The sequence below is a fragment of the Lemur catta genome, chromosome 14, assembly GCF_020740605.2.
Source record: "Lemur catta isolate mLemCat1 chromosome 14, mLemCat1.pri, whole genome shotgun sequence".
Taxonomy (NCBI): Eukaryota; Metazoa; Chordata; class Mammalia; order Primates; family Lemuridae; genus Lemur; species Lemur catta.
This window is the reverse complement of record NC_059141.1, coordinates 50964581-50980686: the sequence shown is the minus strand read 5'-3', so window position 1 is coordinate 50980686 and position 16106 is coordinate 50964581. Positions and strand designations below refer to the sequence as shown.

The 16106-nt window shown below is 53.9% G+C and overlaps 1 protein-coding gene across 2 annotated transcripts in view; it reads left to right on the top strand.

The window, feature by feature from the left end:
- SLC29A3 (solute carrier family 29 member 3) overlaps positions 1–15334 on the top strand; it is a 38262-nt gene extending 22928 nt beyond the window's left edge. For both annotated transcript variants that reach the window (XM_045569219.1, XM_045569217.1), the window contains 3 exons: positions 5031–5257; positions 9407–9569; positions 13868–15334. In XM_045569219.1, the coding sequence (XP_045425175.1) occupies positions 5031–5257; positions 9407–9569; positions 13868–14522 (1045 nt within the window). In that variant the 3' untranslated portion in view covers positions 14523–15334. The remainder of the gene's footprint in view (positions 1–5030; positions 5258–9406; positions 9570–13867) is intronic.
- The last annotated feature ends 772 nt before the right edge of the window (positions 15335–16106 follow it).

Genomic DNA, 16106 nt, shown 5'->3' with positions numbered 1-16106 from the left:
CTGAGACCTTAGATCCCTGATGGCAAATCTATTTTTCCCAGCTCTGGTCCATTTGTAGTGACTGCCAGACCTCTGGTTGAACAAGATTCTAAGGCAGGTCTGGCTCCAGGGAGTGTGCTGTGGTTGATTAGTGATGTCTGCTCTGGGTACAGGAGTAGAGAGGGTGGCACGAGTGCTTCCTGGGTACCAAGCCTGAACAACAGATCAGTCTTTCCAAACACAATTATGCTATGAGGCTGTTCCAGTTATCTGTTATTAAATAATGTGATCCCGAAGCATAGTGGCTTAAATCAATAGCGATAGTTAGTATTTCTCATGTTCTGGGGGTTATCGAGGCTCAGCTGGCAACTCTGGCTCATTGTGTCTCCTGCAGTTGCAGTCAGACAGCAGCTGGGACTGGAACCCATTTGTCTTCATGTTTTCTCTCTCTTTCTCTCTCTCTCTCTCCACCCCCCCCCCAGCCCTTTCCCTTTCTCTCTCTTTTTCCTTCCCTCCTGCTCCCCTCCAAGTCTCCCTGCTGGCCTCAGGGTGACAGGGCTGCTCACATAGTGGCTAAAGGACAAATGCCCCAGGAGAGCAAGGAGAAGCTGTGCTTTTGCCAGCCTCGACTGGGCAGGGCAGTTACAAAGCCCACTCAGTTTCAAGGGGACATGGACTCCACCTCCCGATGGAAAGAGTGTCAAAGGATTGGCACCTGTCTTAAAACCAAAGTGCGGTCTGGAAGAGTGAGGATAGCGTTGCTCAGACGGGCCTGAGGGCCTTGCAGCCCCTGTTCCAGGCTGCAGGCTGCCGGGCAGGAGGAGGGTGGTTAAGCAGGGCTGCTCCGTCTCCGGCCAGGCGTGGGCTCCAGGCCAGCTGCCCTCCCGAGGATGGGCAGGGATGGTTCAGCAGCTATGGGACGGCCTCCAGGGCACTAGCCCGCCCGGCCTGCCCTTGACTCTCCTGGGCTGTAGGGCAGGGGCGAGGACAGCATGGGGGAAACGCTCCCAGGCCTCCGTCTGCCTCCAGCCTGTGGGAAGACAGTTTGGGGCTAAGCTGTTTTTTATTTAATGTGCGAGATTGAAGCATCTCCTTTTCTCCCCTCCTGGAGAACCCTGGTTTTCTCCGACCGGCTCATCCATAATCGCCAAGTGTTTTATTATGTTAAATCTGCAGCATCATAAATACTTATGAGGAGGATTTACATTTTGGAGACTTAGGAAGAATTCAGTCCCCTGGGGTCCCGTGCCCTCACAAGTAAGGGGGTGGAGGAGCTGACAGGCCCCTCCAAGGATCTTCCTGGGAATGTGACCTGCCCCAGGCTCAGGCCTGGAACTGTCATCTAGCCGTGCCTGTCCCCCAGGCCACTCTCCCTGCCCGGATGAGAGAAGCAGAGAGGGAAGCAGGTGTCCCCCGTTAATGCACGCAGGACAGGCTTGCACCTGGCACGTGTCCTGAAGCTTGAGAAACGTTGGAGACAGCCCCGGCACCCATATAGAGGCTCTGGTCCAGAGTGGTTTATGCAGCAGGTAGTTAGCAGGCGAGAAGGAGACCCGCACAGGTGAGGGGCCTTGTGGGTACAGAGCCAGTGTTCCAAACTGCACGGCCCTTGGAATGCAGGCGGCGTCTGCCTGCGCATCTCCCTCTCCTCCCGCCCTGGGCGTGCCTCAACGAGAAGTCCCCAGCTCTCTGCAAGGCCACCTTCCTGTCCAAGCCACTAATTACCTTGTAGTGACAGCACACGGGAGGGCTCCTGCTGGACTTGGTCCTTACCGGCAGATGTCTCCAGCCACACCCCCCACCAGGCCGAGGAGGGGGCAGGAGGCAGGCAGCAGCCCCCACACTGCAGACCCCCACTTGTCTATTCGTACTTCTAGCATTACCAGGTGCCCGCCAGGCCCTGGACTGGTGCCAGGGGAGAACAGGCAGGGCCCTGCCCTTGTACCCAGTGTGTCCTTTGCCACCTCCTTGCCTCAAGGAACTGGTTAAAACTTTTTGGTATTTGTCCCCAACCTCTCTGTACACTCTGATTTCTTCAGATTTAGGATTATTAGCTGTTAGGGGACCTTAATATAATATTATCTTGTCAAGTCTCTTCTCTTTAGAGGTGAGGGGACAGAGGCTCAGAGAGGTTGGATATTTGCCTGGAGTCACACAGCAAATTGATGACAGAGCTGGGCAGGGCTCTGGTCTCCTGCCTCAGGCTCTCTGCCCTTTTTGGCTCTTATCTTGGGGGTGGGGGCAGCTCCAGCTGCTAGGAAAAGGCAGGGGACCCTGTGTGACGAAAGTTGAGGGTATAGGATCACCCCAAGCATCAGGGGTAAGGCTTGACTGCCGACCTCCAGGGCCCCTGCTGTGCTCTTACAGCTGATGCTGTAGGTCCCCAAGGATCCAGGGGCTCCGCCCGGCTGCCCACTACCTCCTGCCCAGGCCCGAGTCCCCTGCAGACCCTGAAACAAGGATTCGAATGCAAGTAGTTTATTCGGGAGGTGAAGGTGGGAGAGTACAGAAGGCAGACAGGGAAGAAAAGGCGGCCAGCAGAGGATGCCCTATCCAGCCAGCTTCCACAGAGGGTGACCAGAGCTTAATCCATCCGGGGAACTCTCGGAGCCAGTGTGGACCACACAACCGAGGGGGGCTGGGGTACGTACCCACCCACTTCCCTAGTCATGATTGGAGGTGCTCTCAGGAGGTGTGACTTGCCTGTCAGTTCCAGCCTGCTCCATGGACCGGTGTGTCCTGAAGTGGTAGGATGGAGGGCATGTGGACAGGACACCAGCAGCATCCCTTCGGTTTCTGACCATGTCATTCCCTAGCTTAAAACCCTGGGCACTCTTGGTAGCAAACAATAAAGACACAAAAAAGGATTTTCTCATTCTTTAACTGGAAATTAAAGGCCGGTCTGCCTGCAGGCATCATTGGGTCTAGGGAATCTCCTCTTGCCGAGACTCCACGTGTCTCCACTTGGCTTTACTCTGTATGCAGCGTCACCACACACAGCTGGCACGATGACAGCCAGCAGCTGCAGACACAGTCACAGCAGAGAGCTTCTCTCCACCAGCTTCCATGCAGCAGTACTGGGGAGGCTTACTGGCCATGTGGTCACATGCTAATTCCTTCCTCAACCCCAGTGGCCTCGAGCATGGAACACTCTGATCCATGATGAGGCCAGGCCGGGTCATGTGCCCGTTGTTTGTGCTGTTGGTGTGGGTGATGTGGCCGACCACCGCCCCGGGACCTGCCCAGGGTGGCTGGGATGGAGGAAGGAGTGTTCTCCCAGGGGGAGGGGTGCTGGCAGACAAAGATACACACACACACACCCCACCCCCTCCAGGACGTGGCTCCATGTTTCTCTCCAGCCTCATTTCAGCTCCCTAAACATGCCTTGCTCTCTCCAAGACATGCAGAGTTATGTCCAGATGTCCTTCCCTGTCATCCTCATGGCCCAGCTTAGGTATTGCCTCCAGATAGCCTTCCACGATGTTTAGGGTGGGTTTTGTGCCCCTCGGATGTGCCCCAGGGTGCCCTGTGGCTTCCCGATGGAGCACTGAGCACAGTGGAATGAATACCTGTTGCTGCTCTGTCCTGCGTCCCGGGCACCCAGCACAGCGCTTGACACACAGGCGTCGCCAGCGCGTGTTTGCAGGACGAGCACGCCATGGAGCACACACGGCGGACTGAGCAGTGGGCTGGGGCTCAGCACACCTGGGTCCCGCCCCAGCTCCCCACAGACTCTCTCTGCAGCCTTGAACTGTCCCTTCTATTCCTTGGGCTCCCTCCGGCACCTGACACAGCTGCGGCAGCACCTGCTCTGAGGACCAGACGGAAACTCAAAGTAGCCCGGGGCCACCAAAGCACACTGAAAAAGCCTTTCTTGCTTCTCATGCTCATCATTTCACACCTACTTATGTACATAGATATTTTTTCTACCTTTCAAGTTTTTCTTTTTTTAGCCATAAGAAAATTTATGTATATGAAACCTGGCTTGTTCCCAGCCCCCTACCCACTAGTTAGCAGGAACATTAACTAAACATCCAATGTGGTTTAAAGCTTAGTCTAATCTGATGATTTAAACAGCCCCTTGAGATGATGCTCTTGCTCCCTGGAATAAAAATGTGCGGTTTCTCAGCCAGCCTCCTTCCCTGCCTTTCTCCCCAGGCCAGTGTGGCGGCTGGGAGAAGTGTATGACTTACATGTAGGCATGGGATTGTGGGGGTGGGGGCAGGTCCCCTAGGCCTCGGCGGCACTCAGGCTCAGCTGCTGCCATGACAACTGAGACCGTCACAGGAGAGTCTCCTGCCCTGGCCACCTGTTCTGTGCCACCCACATTTCCTTTATTCCAGAGGAGGCATAGGGCATCATTCTGCGACATCAGACGGGAGCCAGAGCTCCTGGGTTCACAGCTGAGTGACCTTGAGCAAGTTCCTTAACCTCTCTGACCTCAGCTTCCTTATCTGTATGCTGGGTTAGGTAAGAATACCTGTCTTACAGAGGCAGTGTGAGGATTAAACGCATTAGCATGTAGAGAACACTTAGCAGAGGGCCTAGCGCAAGTTAAGTACTATGTGAGTGTTGCTGGGATGATGAGGATGTTCCTCCCCGTCCCCCCAGACACCCTGCTAAGTTTCAGGGGAAGGAGGCCCAGCGGGTAGTCGCTCTGTTAGACACCAGACAAAGCCGGTGGAAGCTCAGCCCAGTGGCAGGAGAAGCAGGAACTTGCCTCAGAAGTCCTGGCATCCTGTCCCTGAACCTCGCAGCAAGGTGAAAAGCAGCGTTGTCCACTGAGCACTGGCCCTGAGCCAGGTACTGCTTCCTGCACCCCCGACTATTCACCTCCCCAGAGCCCCACCCCCTCCCCGTTGTGCAGGTGCTGAAGCTAAAACCAGAGGTGTGGAGTCACTTCCCCAAGGGCAGGATTCAAACACAGACCTCCCAGCCGCCGCCGCCGCCGCCGCCGAGCTCTCCTGCTTCCCCTGAAGTGGTTCACCAGCCCGGCCCTGCGTGGGGGGGCCCCAGGGGGTGTCTAACTACTTCTGGCATCCTCGCCCCAGGGTTTCGGTCCATGTCCGCGTCCTGAGCTCTCTGACCATCATCCTGGCCATCTTCATGGTGATGATCGCGCTGGTGAAGGTGGACACCTCCTCCTGGACCCGCGGCTTCTTCGCGCTCACCATTGTCTGCATGGTGATCATGAGCAGTGCCTCTACCGTCTTCACCAGCAGCGTCTACGGCATGACGGGCTCCTTCCCTATGAGGAATTCCCAGGCACTGTTATCAGGTGAGAGCCAGGACCTGCCACCTGGGAGTCAGGCACGGGAGCCAGAGGTGAGCATGTGGTGGCTCTTCCAGAAGAGGCGATGATGTGTGTGCTGAGTGGGTTTCAGCCATCTGCCATTGTGTGACAAGCCACCCCCAAACTGGTGGCTTAGAACAACAACAGTCATCATATTACTCACAAATTTGCAGCTTGGACAGGAGTTGGTGGGGACAGCTCTTCTGTGCTCCACGTGGCGTGAGCACAGCTTGACCTGGGGCTGGAGGATCCACTTGCAAGACGGTGTGCTCTCCTGGTGTGCTGGAAGCTCAGCCAGGGCTGGCTCGGGCCAGGGGCCAAGGTTCCTCCCCCACAGACCTCACCATGCAGCTTGGGCATCCTCGTGGGGTGGTGTTTGGCCTGCAAGAGCAAGCTTCTCAAGAGATCTAGGCAGAAGCTTTATTTCTGACTTAGTGACAGAAGCCACATGGGGTCACTTCCACTATAGCCACAAGCTCACCCAGACTCAAGACAGATGCACACGTCTCAGTAGGAGAGTATGACAGTCGTGCTGCAAGAGGAACAGGCAGGAGGGGAGACGTAGTGACAGCCATTTTTGCAGCCATGGTCTGCCCAGAGTGCAGTTCCTAGAGCCGGCCGCCCTTCCACCTTCTCCCCATGGCCCCTGCTCCCAGTCCTCTTCTCTTCTCTGTATCTTTCCTCCCCCTTATCTTTTCTCTCCTTCTTTTCCCCTTTCCTTCCTTCCTTCTGTCTTTTCTTCCTTCCTGATTTTATAGAGGACCTGCTATGTTCCAGAGATTCAAACACGAACAAGACTCCGTCCTCTCGGAGTTAATAGCCTAGTGACTGGACTTCTCGGTCCCCCAAACTTTGGCACTCCATGGGCGAGCCGTGCATGGCGTGGGCCCACCCCTCCAGCTGACGTTTGGATGCTGGTGCGATGAGCCTGTTATGGGGAGGCCTTGGCAGTGTTGCTGTCTGAGCAGGAGAAGCACATGCCTCTCACCCTGAGGGCCCTACAGAGCGAGAAGCCGAGGAGCCGGGTCAGTGGAGCCGGGTCAGTAGATAAGTGGGTGCTTTCCTGGCGAGCGCACTCCCTACAGCCAGACCGGAGGCTCAGCTGCTCTCTCTGTGTCCCTGTTGTGCAGACGAGGGCCCCAAACATTTGCCCACTTGGGAGGAATTTCACAAAGAACCTGCGTTAGTTAATAAAGCCAAGTAGTTTGTGGCCAGGCTGACAAATACCTTGACAGGGGTGTATCCCTTCCCCACTCGCCAGACGTCACTAACAGATCCTTATCTTCCCTCCTGAGCCTCTAAATCCTTCTCAGCACAGCACTTGAGGCAAGTGCTTTCAACGGATCAGAGTCTAGATGTGAGCTTCAATCTGTTTGCCATTTTTGATATAGGATTAGGCTTCTGGCTCTATCCTGGGAAGGCCCTGGGCCCAAAATAAAATAAAATGGAAATGCACTCATTGCTAAGTTTCCCGAGTAAGGTCAACATGCTCCCAGTAATGCTTCAAGAAGGGCCACCGCAGGTTGGATTTAATCCTTCTGTCACCCCGACCTCAGAAAGAGGTTCTGATCCCCTCCTCTCCCTCCAGCCTGCTGCCAGAGGATTTTTCAACACAACTTCAGCCTTGCTGGCCACCTCTCCAGGAGCCAGTGACAGACACACCACGTGTGTTGGCAGGTGGCTCTCAGGTCCGTCTGGCCACCTGTGGATCTTCCGGGGAACGGGAGTCTCCTGTGAATTTTTCAGAAAGCCCATTTTTGAAAAGGCAAGGAAATTTAGTACTTACGCTCCAATATTAATGTCCCTGGGCCCTAAACCCTTGTCACCCTTGTGCAAAGCCCCCATGGGTGCACAGCGCCACCTTGCCAGCCCCGCCTATTTGTTGTCCGGAGGAGCCCGTCTGTGAATTCTGTGTGTGCTGGCATCGAAGGAACAATTCATTCATTTGGTGCTGATGTTTTTTCAAACCCCTCATTTGCATGTATTTCCATAACTGATGAGATAAAAGTAGAGAGTCGTGAAGGATGAGCTCCTGGAGGCCTGGCTTGTTGTTGATGATAATATTGTAAATTCTCTGCAAGTCGGAAGGAGAGAGAGGAAATCAATAGGCAGTGACGTTAAGATGTTAAGATCTCCCCCTCGGGGTGGCTGGGGAAAGTCTTACTGAGTTTAACCCCAGTTCTTACAAACCGTCCAGGTGGGGATTACAGCTTCTCAGAAGTGGGCACCCTCTTGGCAAGGGGTTTACCCCGTTGCTGCTGCTTTGATGTGGGAAGGACAGAAATAGCCAGATACCTAACTGGGAATCAGAGTGGATTTGTTTGGTATTTGGCACTTTGCTGAGTGCTTTGCATGTAATAATCCTTTTAATCTTCATAACAGCCCTAAGAGGTGGGATTATTAACATCTTCATTGTATAGATGAGGAAACGGAGGCACAGAGAAGTTAAGGGACTTGCCAAGGGTCACACAGCTAGAAGTGGTAGGACTGGGATGGATGTTCTGATTCTAGAGTTCTTAATCATTATGCTAATTTTCATACCCTTGCACTTCCTCAGGTCCCACTCTCTAGCCTCACCCGGGCTAACAGAACTTGTGTTGGGAAGGTTGGGGGAAGGATCGTCCACAGAGACGTCAGGCAGAGTGTGGGGACATTGCACAGTGAGGGTGCACCAGGGTGGACGGGGCCTGACCTGTCCCTCTCCCACTCTGCCCGTGCCACAGTGAGCAGGAGAGCGGCGCCTGGAGGACACAGCAGGCATGCCATGTGCACCAGCGTGTGGTTTGCTGTGCAGTCAGCCTTCGTCTGGCCTCGGCCTCGCTGGGAACGGATATTCTCAGGCTCTGAAGTGGCAAAGCCGTCTGGCCACTCAATCCAGCATCTCCACCAGGCCCCGCCCATGTGGATGAGAACGGTCCTGGCCTGCGGCAGTGACCTTCCGCTCATTGTCCCTTTTCCACTGCCGTGTGGTGTCTTGTGATGAGCAGGACGAGTATTAGCCCCAGTGTCCAGGCAAACAAACACAGGCTGAGGAGAGTAAGTGATCCGCCCGCACGCACCCCAGCACTCCCAAGCCACTGGTCTGTTAGGTGAGGTGCGGTGGCCACACCGTCACTTGGGATAATCCCTTGGCAAGAACATGCCATGTGGGAGGGTGTTTGCATGCTCGTGTGTGTGAGTGTATGTATTTGTGTGTGGTTGTGTGTGTGTATTTGTGAGTACTGTGCCTGTGCACATGTACTCACATGTGATAGTGCTGCAGCTGCCTGGGGGTGCAGGATAAGTTCCGTGAGCTCATGGGAGGCTAATGCAGTGGGGGTTTGTAGCCAGTGAGGGCTTCCCCAGAAAGGACAGCCTCAGGGACAGCAAGTGAACCTTTGCTAGAACATTCCCTGAGCTTCTTTTGTATTGGTTGGTGGGTGCTTTGGGCCAACTGCAGAGAAGAGGAAATCCAGAGCTCTTTGATATTTCCCACCCCTAATTCTAAAATTTCAGACCCCACGAGAAGGACAGCAAAGGTCAAGGGTCAGCCAGGGTAGCTCATGCCTATAATCCTAGCACTTTGGGAGGCCAAGGCAGGAGGATTGCTTGAGCTCAGGAGTTCGAGACCAGCCTGAGCAAGAGAGAGACCCCATCTCTACAAAAAATAGAAAAATTAGCCAGGCATGATGGTGCGTGCCTGTAGTTCCAGCTACTCAGGAGGCTGAGGCAGGAGGATGGCTTGAGCCCAGGAGTTTGAGGTTCTATGATGACGCCACTACACTGTAGCCAATGTGATAGAGCAAGACCCTGTCTCAAAAAAAAAAAAAAAAAAAAGATCAAGGTTCGGAGGTGAAACTAGGAAGGGAAGCAGACTGGCCGGGCACCCCAGAGGCCAGGAGCCACCCAGGCAGCAGCCTCTTAGCGAGTCGGACAGAGGGAAGGGAAGTCTGCACCCTGGGAAACTCCAGAAACACAGGGCTGTGGGACGCCTCCACGTCTCCGTGGCTGCGGGATACTGTAGGAACTGTGGCATTTTTCACATCGGGAAATTTTGATTTTGGTCTGTTAACCCCAAACAGAGAGCGACCGTGGCCACCCACCTCCTCCTCTCCCACCCCTCACCGTCTCTGCCTTGTCCTCTGCTCTCTGTAGGAGGAGCCATGGGTGGGACCCTCTGCGCTGTGGCCTCGCTGGTGGACCTGGCAGCGTCCAGTGACGTGAGTGACAGCGCCCTGGCCTTCTTCCTGACAGCTGTCGTCTTCCTTGGGCTCTGCATGGGGCTGTACCTGCTGCTGCCCAGGCTGGAGTACGCCAGGTGAAGGGCCCGCCTCGCGCTGCCCACCCGTCCCTCTCCCGTGTGCGGTTAGAGCTGTGCGGTCTCCACTGGCACCCTCCTGTCAGCTAGGCAGGCTCTGCTGGTGTCCTTGTCCGTGGCCCGTCGCCCACTGGAGGATGCGTCCCACGAGTGCAGACCCTTGGGAGAGCTTTGCTCGCCGCTGTGCCCCAGGGCCTCGAGCTGTGCCTGGCTCGTAGCAGTTGCTCAACAAATTGGCCCGGCCAGTGGCCCCGAGAAGCTGGCTCCGTGCTGTGCCCCCCAAGCAGCTGAAGCCTGCAAGTTTTAGGACAGGGAAGGCAGGTGGTAGAAGTGGGGCCTGAGGAATAGTAGTAATAAATAATAGTAATAGTGCCCATCGTGGAACACCCCCACTCCGGCATTCGCTCCTGCTAGCAGGATGTGTTGCTTCCCATCCAATGCTCCTGCTCCCCTTAGGGGACAGCTCTGTTATTTATTATTTCCATGCACAGCTTAGAAAACCAGGGTTCAGAGGGGCAGCAGTAGGTAGCAGAGCCAGGATTTGACCGTGCCCCCAAACCTGTCCTTTTACCCACCCACTGCCTTATGGGGCTTCTTTCCTCCCTCCAGGGCCTCTTTTCTTGCGTTGAGTCTCTCTTTTGCTTTCTCTCCCCAGTTCCTCTTTCTTTCTTGTTGCGCTTTACAAACACATCCCTTGACTTTCTCTGCTGTTTCATTCTTTCCAAAGCATTTTCCTATCCATTATCTTATTTGATGCAGTAGAGCAGGCGTTACTGTCCCCATGTCGTAGGTGAGGAAGCTGAGACCGAGAGAGGCCCAGTGACTGGCCGTGGTCCCACGGTGTATGAGCTGCAGAGCTGGGCAGGGATCTGCTCCGGACTCTGCCCTGTTCCGGGGCGCCCGTGTTTTGCGGTGGCACTGAGCTAAGCCGTTTACGTGTGTATTCTTGGCTCATTAGTTATGACAACTTGTGCAGTTGTTACTGTATTTTCCCACTTTACAGAAGAGGAGGGTGTGGCTCAGCGGAGTTCACAGATGGGCCCGAGGTCACTCACCTGGTGAATCACAGGCAGGGATTTGAACTTGGAGCTGCCTCTTCCCAACAGACCACACTGCTTCCCTGGCTCATGACTGCAAGGGCCTTTCCTCATCGTTTATTCCTCCTGTCCCTGTGAGGAGTCACCTCGCTAAGCCCCAAGACCCCAATTCCCAGGGTGGGTTACTTTCCCGAGTGGTAGGATTGTCCGTCACTTCAGCTGGCTGCAGCAGCTTCGGGGCTGTCATCAGAAACTGTCCAGTTGTGGCTCCACACTGACATCCCCGTGATTCCTGGGCTCTGCCTGGCTCACTGTGCCCCCAAGCACCCTGGACCCTGCCTGGCGCCTTGTCGTTACTTATTAAATTATTTTTGAGCTGGATGTGGTGGTGTGTGCCCGTAGTCCCAGCTACTTGAGAGGCTGAGGCAGGAGTTCAAGGCTTTAATGAGCTATGATTGCACCTGTGAATAGCCGCCACAATCCAGCCTGGGCAACATAGTGAGACCCCGCCTCTAAGAATAAAAAAATAAAATAAAAATTATTTTTGAAACAGTGAATGAGCAGGAGAGGCAGGAGGGTCCCCCGCTCCTTGTGCTGTTTCTCTGTGTCCTGTTTTGCAGTGATTTGGGTGGGTCTGTTTCCAGTAGAGGGGCCAACCTTCTCCATTTGCCTGGAATGGAAGGAGCTCCCAGGACAAGGGACTTTTAGTACTAAAACCACGACAGTCTCAGGCAGACCAGGATGGTCAGTCACCCTAGTTTTCATTCTCATTTGGGTAGGCCAAAGTCCTTTCCAGCCAAGCATGTGAGACCAAGAACACCCAGGGCTATGCTGTCCTGCGGAAGTTTCTGTTTCTTTGCGGCTTGAAACTTAGGTCAAAATTTCTAAGTTTATGGACGCTCTTCTGAGGATAGAGCTCATGGAGAAAGCTCTGCCCTGAGGACTGCCCAGACTAAATCTTACATAAAAGGCTGCATTTGGTGCTGTACTTAGAAGGGTGAGATGAGGCAGTAAGATTTGGAAGAACTTAGGAGGAAGAGTTTTGACTGGAGAAATTGGTGGAGAGCTTCTCAGAGCAGACTTAAGACAAGGATCTAACTCTGAATGGAGAGGGAAGTAAGAATATTCCTCTCCCTAGATAGTAATTGTGAAACTGGACAGAGTTCAAGGCCAAAGCACCCATGCAGCATCGCACGGAAGAGCCATTCTGGGGAGGAACCCTCCTACCAGCTCTTGCTTGTTGTCTATCAGCTCTTAGGATGGGGGGTGCTGGCAGGAGCTCCAAAACCCCATGGCCCTGTCAAACCTCCCTTTCACAGAAGAGGAATGAAGCCCAGAGAGGTGCATGCCAGGCCCAAGGTCACACAGGGAGGCAGAGGCAAGGCTGAAACCAGAACCCAGCTGTCACTAAGCTACTGTTTCCCTCCCCCACACACACCAAGTCCTTCTGTTTGAGCTAATACAGTGAGCCTGTGTCTCTTGGTTGTCAGATCCTTGGGGCCCAGAGAGGTTGAGTGGCTCAGATAAGGTCACACAGCAAGGCAGAGCGATCCATGCTTTCTCACTGGTCAGAGTAGCAGAAGGTGAAAAGATTAGTGATATTCAGTGTTGAAGATGTGGGGGGGAAGACACTTTTATAGGTTATTTATCAGTTCTTTCAGCAATTGTGTTTTGAAGAGCTGCTCTGTGCCTGGGGATTTAGCTAGAAACAATCAAATGTGGTCCTTGCCCCAGGGTCCTGTCTTCTGTCAAAGGAAACAGGTGACAAACCAGTAAACCAGTTCAATGATTGTAGATTGGAGTCAGTTTTTGTAAAGAAACAAGTGCTCTCATGGAGATTAACGGAGCAGGCAGGTTATTCATTTAGGGTGCGTGAGTGGTCTGGAGCAGAGATAAATTGATAGTACCTATTTGGAGAGAAGTTGATCAATACCTATCAAAATTTTAAAGCTGCAAACGTTTTAACCCAGCAATTTCCTCTTCTGAAAATCTGTCCTACCAAAATACTAGTGTGCGTGTGCAAAGATTTATGCATAGGGATATTCATTTGTAGTAGTGAAACACATTACATTATTTTGTTGGAGCCAACCTCAATGTCTGTCATGAGGGGAGCAGTTTAATTGCATATCCATACAGGGAACTGTCATGCACAACACAGCAGAGAGACAGAGCCGTATGCTCCTGTGCAAAAGGACGGCCGCGAAATATTGTTCTTTAGGCAATTCTGTGTATGCATTTACATATAATAGTTCTGCATGCTTTACACTTGTATAAGGTGTATATATGTATTATTTATATATTTAGGCATTATGTTATTGCAGGAAGTTTTATAATACGTATAGTTTGATCCTACTTAGGCTAGGAAATATAACCGTGTGGTGTGTGGTGTTTGCATGTATTAAATACATGGAATGATACATACCAGATTGTTAATGGTCATTACCAGTAAGGAGTGAGATCAGAAGTGGGAGGAAATGAGAGCTCTCTTTCTACTTTGTCGTTTTTCTTTTGTGTTACTTGGATTCATTGTATCAAGCATGTATTACTTTTGTAATTCTAAAGTTTTGTGTTTTTAAATGCTGTTTTATCTCTATCTCCCCACTGCAAACATTACAAAAACAGGTGAGCCATGGCCAGTAACAGTGTGGCTCACACTGTAATCCCAGCACTCTGGGAGGCTGAGGCAGGAAGATTCGCTTAAGCCCACGAGTTTAAGACCAGCCTGGGCAACATAGCAAGACCTTGTCTCTACAAAAAATTTAAAAATTAGCCAGACACGGTGGCACATTCCGATAGTCCCAGTTACTGGGGAGGCTGAGGCAGGAGGATCATTTGAGCCCAGGAGTTCAAGGCTGCAGTGAGCTATGATGCACCTGGGTGATAGAGACCCTGTCTCAAGATAACAAAAGTAACAAAAAAAAAAAAAACAACAGGCGAGTCAGGACTGGAGCCCAGACTTACCATATGGTGGTCATTGCTGGTTTCCTCTGTCCCTGCTGATGGCACAGCCACCACCCCAGATCAAGGGACAGGAGTCCAGCCTGGCAGGTAGGCCAGGGAGAGTGCAGGCCTCCTCTGGCCACCCTGCAACAGCATGTAGCACCCCAGGGAACCCGGGCCTGGTGGGCCACGTGGGGCTAGGGCTTTACATGCTGGGCCTGAGCACCCACCCCTGGCTGTGCTGACTCTGAGGTCTCCTGCTCCTCGTCCCTGGAAATTCCAAGTGACCTGCTTTATGGTGGCCCTCTCTCCTCCCTGCAGGTATTACATGAGGCCCGTTCGTCCAGCCCGCATGTTTTCTGGTGATGGGGAGCCGCCCCAGGACTCCCCCAGCGCCCCTTTGGTGGCCCCTGGATCCAGTGACTCCCACATACCACCCCTGCGCCCCATCCTGAAGACGACGGCTAGCCTGGGCTTCTGTGTCCTCTACATCTTCTTCATCACCAGCCTCATCTACCCTGCCATCTGCACCAACATCGAGTCCCTCGACAAGGGCTCAGGCTCCCCGTGGACCACCAAGTTCTTCACCCCCGTCACCATCTTCCTCCTGTACAACTTCGCTGACCTGTGTGGCCGGCAGCTCACGGCCTGGATCCAGGTGCCCGGGCCCAAGAGCAAGGTGCTCCTGGGGCTCGTGCTGCTCCGGACTTGCTTCGTCCCCCTCTTCGTGCTCTGTAACTACCAGCCCCGAGTGCACCTGCGGACGGTGGTCTTCCAATCCGACGTCTACCCCATCCTCTTCTGCTCCCTGCTGGGGCTCAGCAATGGCTACCTGAGCACCCTGGCTCTCATCTACGGGCCTAAGATCGTGCTCAGGGAGCTGGCCGAGGCCACGGGGGTGGTGTTGACCTTCTACTTGTGTGTGGGCTTGCTGCTGGGCTCGGCCTGCTCTACCCTGCTGGTGCACCTCATCTAGGAGGGGAGCTGGAGAACATCAGTGCTGCCGGGGGCTTCGGAGCCTCTGCAAGATGGGGTGGGGGAGAGCCCAGACGGGAGGAAAGGGCTGGAGTTTCACTTGGTGCAGAGGGCAGAGCACATTCAGGCCTCATCTCTCCCAAGATGCCAGCAAGCCATGTCCATGCCTGTCCCGGGCAAGGCAGAGGGATTGCAGACAGGTTAACGGAGCACTCCTGCGACATTTGAAGAAGACACAGTTACAAAGCAGGGGTATCACCTTCACAGCTGATGGTTAACGTTCCACCTTCTCCATAGCCCCTCAGAAAGGTATGGTGGCCAGTGTTGGACTCTGAGTTGTTACAAAGCCAGTGCCAAAACCCAGCCGCAGGCTCTGTGCATTCTTCCAGCCTTGCTCCTTCCAGCCGACAGCAGGATGTGAGAGAATCCTCAGCCCTCCCTACCCTGAGGGGACCCCCTGGATTGGAGGTCCCCCGGGATGGCCAGTATTCAGGCCCCATACCCAAGTGTGAGCAGACCCCTGCATTCTGCGGGTGAAAGACCACACACCAACCAGACCGGAAAACCCAGAAAGACAGGCCTTCTATAAACAGGCTTCATTCCAGAGGGTGCAGAGGGACCAGAGGGCCTCCCTGTGCTGGGGACCGAGCATGGCAGGCCTGGGTTTTCAAACGGGTCCTATGGCCTGGCAGTCAGTGGCCTGGGTCAGGGCAGGGTCTTCTAATCTTCATGTTTACAGCATCGAGAAGTTGACCCTTGAACAACAGGTCAAGACCACCGGTTCAAGGGCATAATAAATACTTGAGTATTCAACGTAAGCCTCAACGACGCCTATTTTAGTCAGGGTCTTGGCAGGCAACCGCATACTCAGATTGAGTAATTTGAGAATATTCTAAGAGCAGGTGTAGGAAGACCAAGGGGTTATGTATTGTGTCTGAGAACTAGTCATAGTGAGGCCATTTTAGCCCAGGCCTGATGTGGGGTGGGGAAGGCGTCCTTCCAGAGCCCAGAGATGTGACCGTGCTTGGGGATGCACAGTCCAGCCTGCTGTCACCCCGCAGCGGGGAGCTAGCGGGACAAACTCCCTCCCTTCCTCCTCTGATCCCCCCCATGCCCTGCCAGGAGCAGGTGGAGAGTGGACGTGGGGGCAGGGAGGTGCCCGGCCCAGGGTCTCATCCTTCGTGGAGCCAGCGAGCACCTTGGCTTTCATGGGTTTCTTTGTCATAAAACATCAGTGGCGCTGAAGAAGCTTTGATCGGCAGGACCAGGTGTTGCTCCGTTCCAGTTTGTTGTGGGTGGTTGTGTGGGATGAAGCTGCTGTTTCAAAGGATGACTCCCGGGCTCTATGCCCCACCCGGGAGACTCGGACCCCCTCATATTTGCCATCCTCTGATGCAAATAGCAATTTACATTTTTTCAGGTGCCTTGAAGGCTCCCACAAGGCTGCTCCTTGGGGCAGCAGGCTGGCTTGGGAATCAGAGAGAAAGGCACCAGATCGGACCGGGAGTTCTTAAGAGTCTTGCAGGAAGAACAGAGCTTGCCCCCAAGAAGCGGCAACCCGGAGAGCTGCAAATCAGCCCGCTCC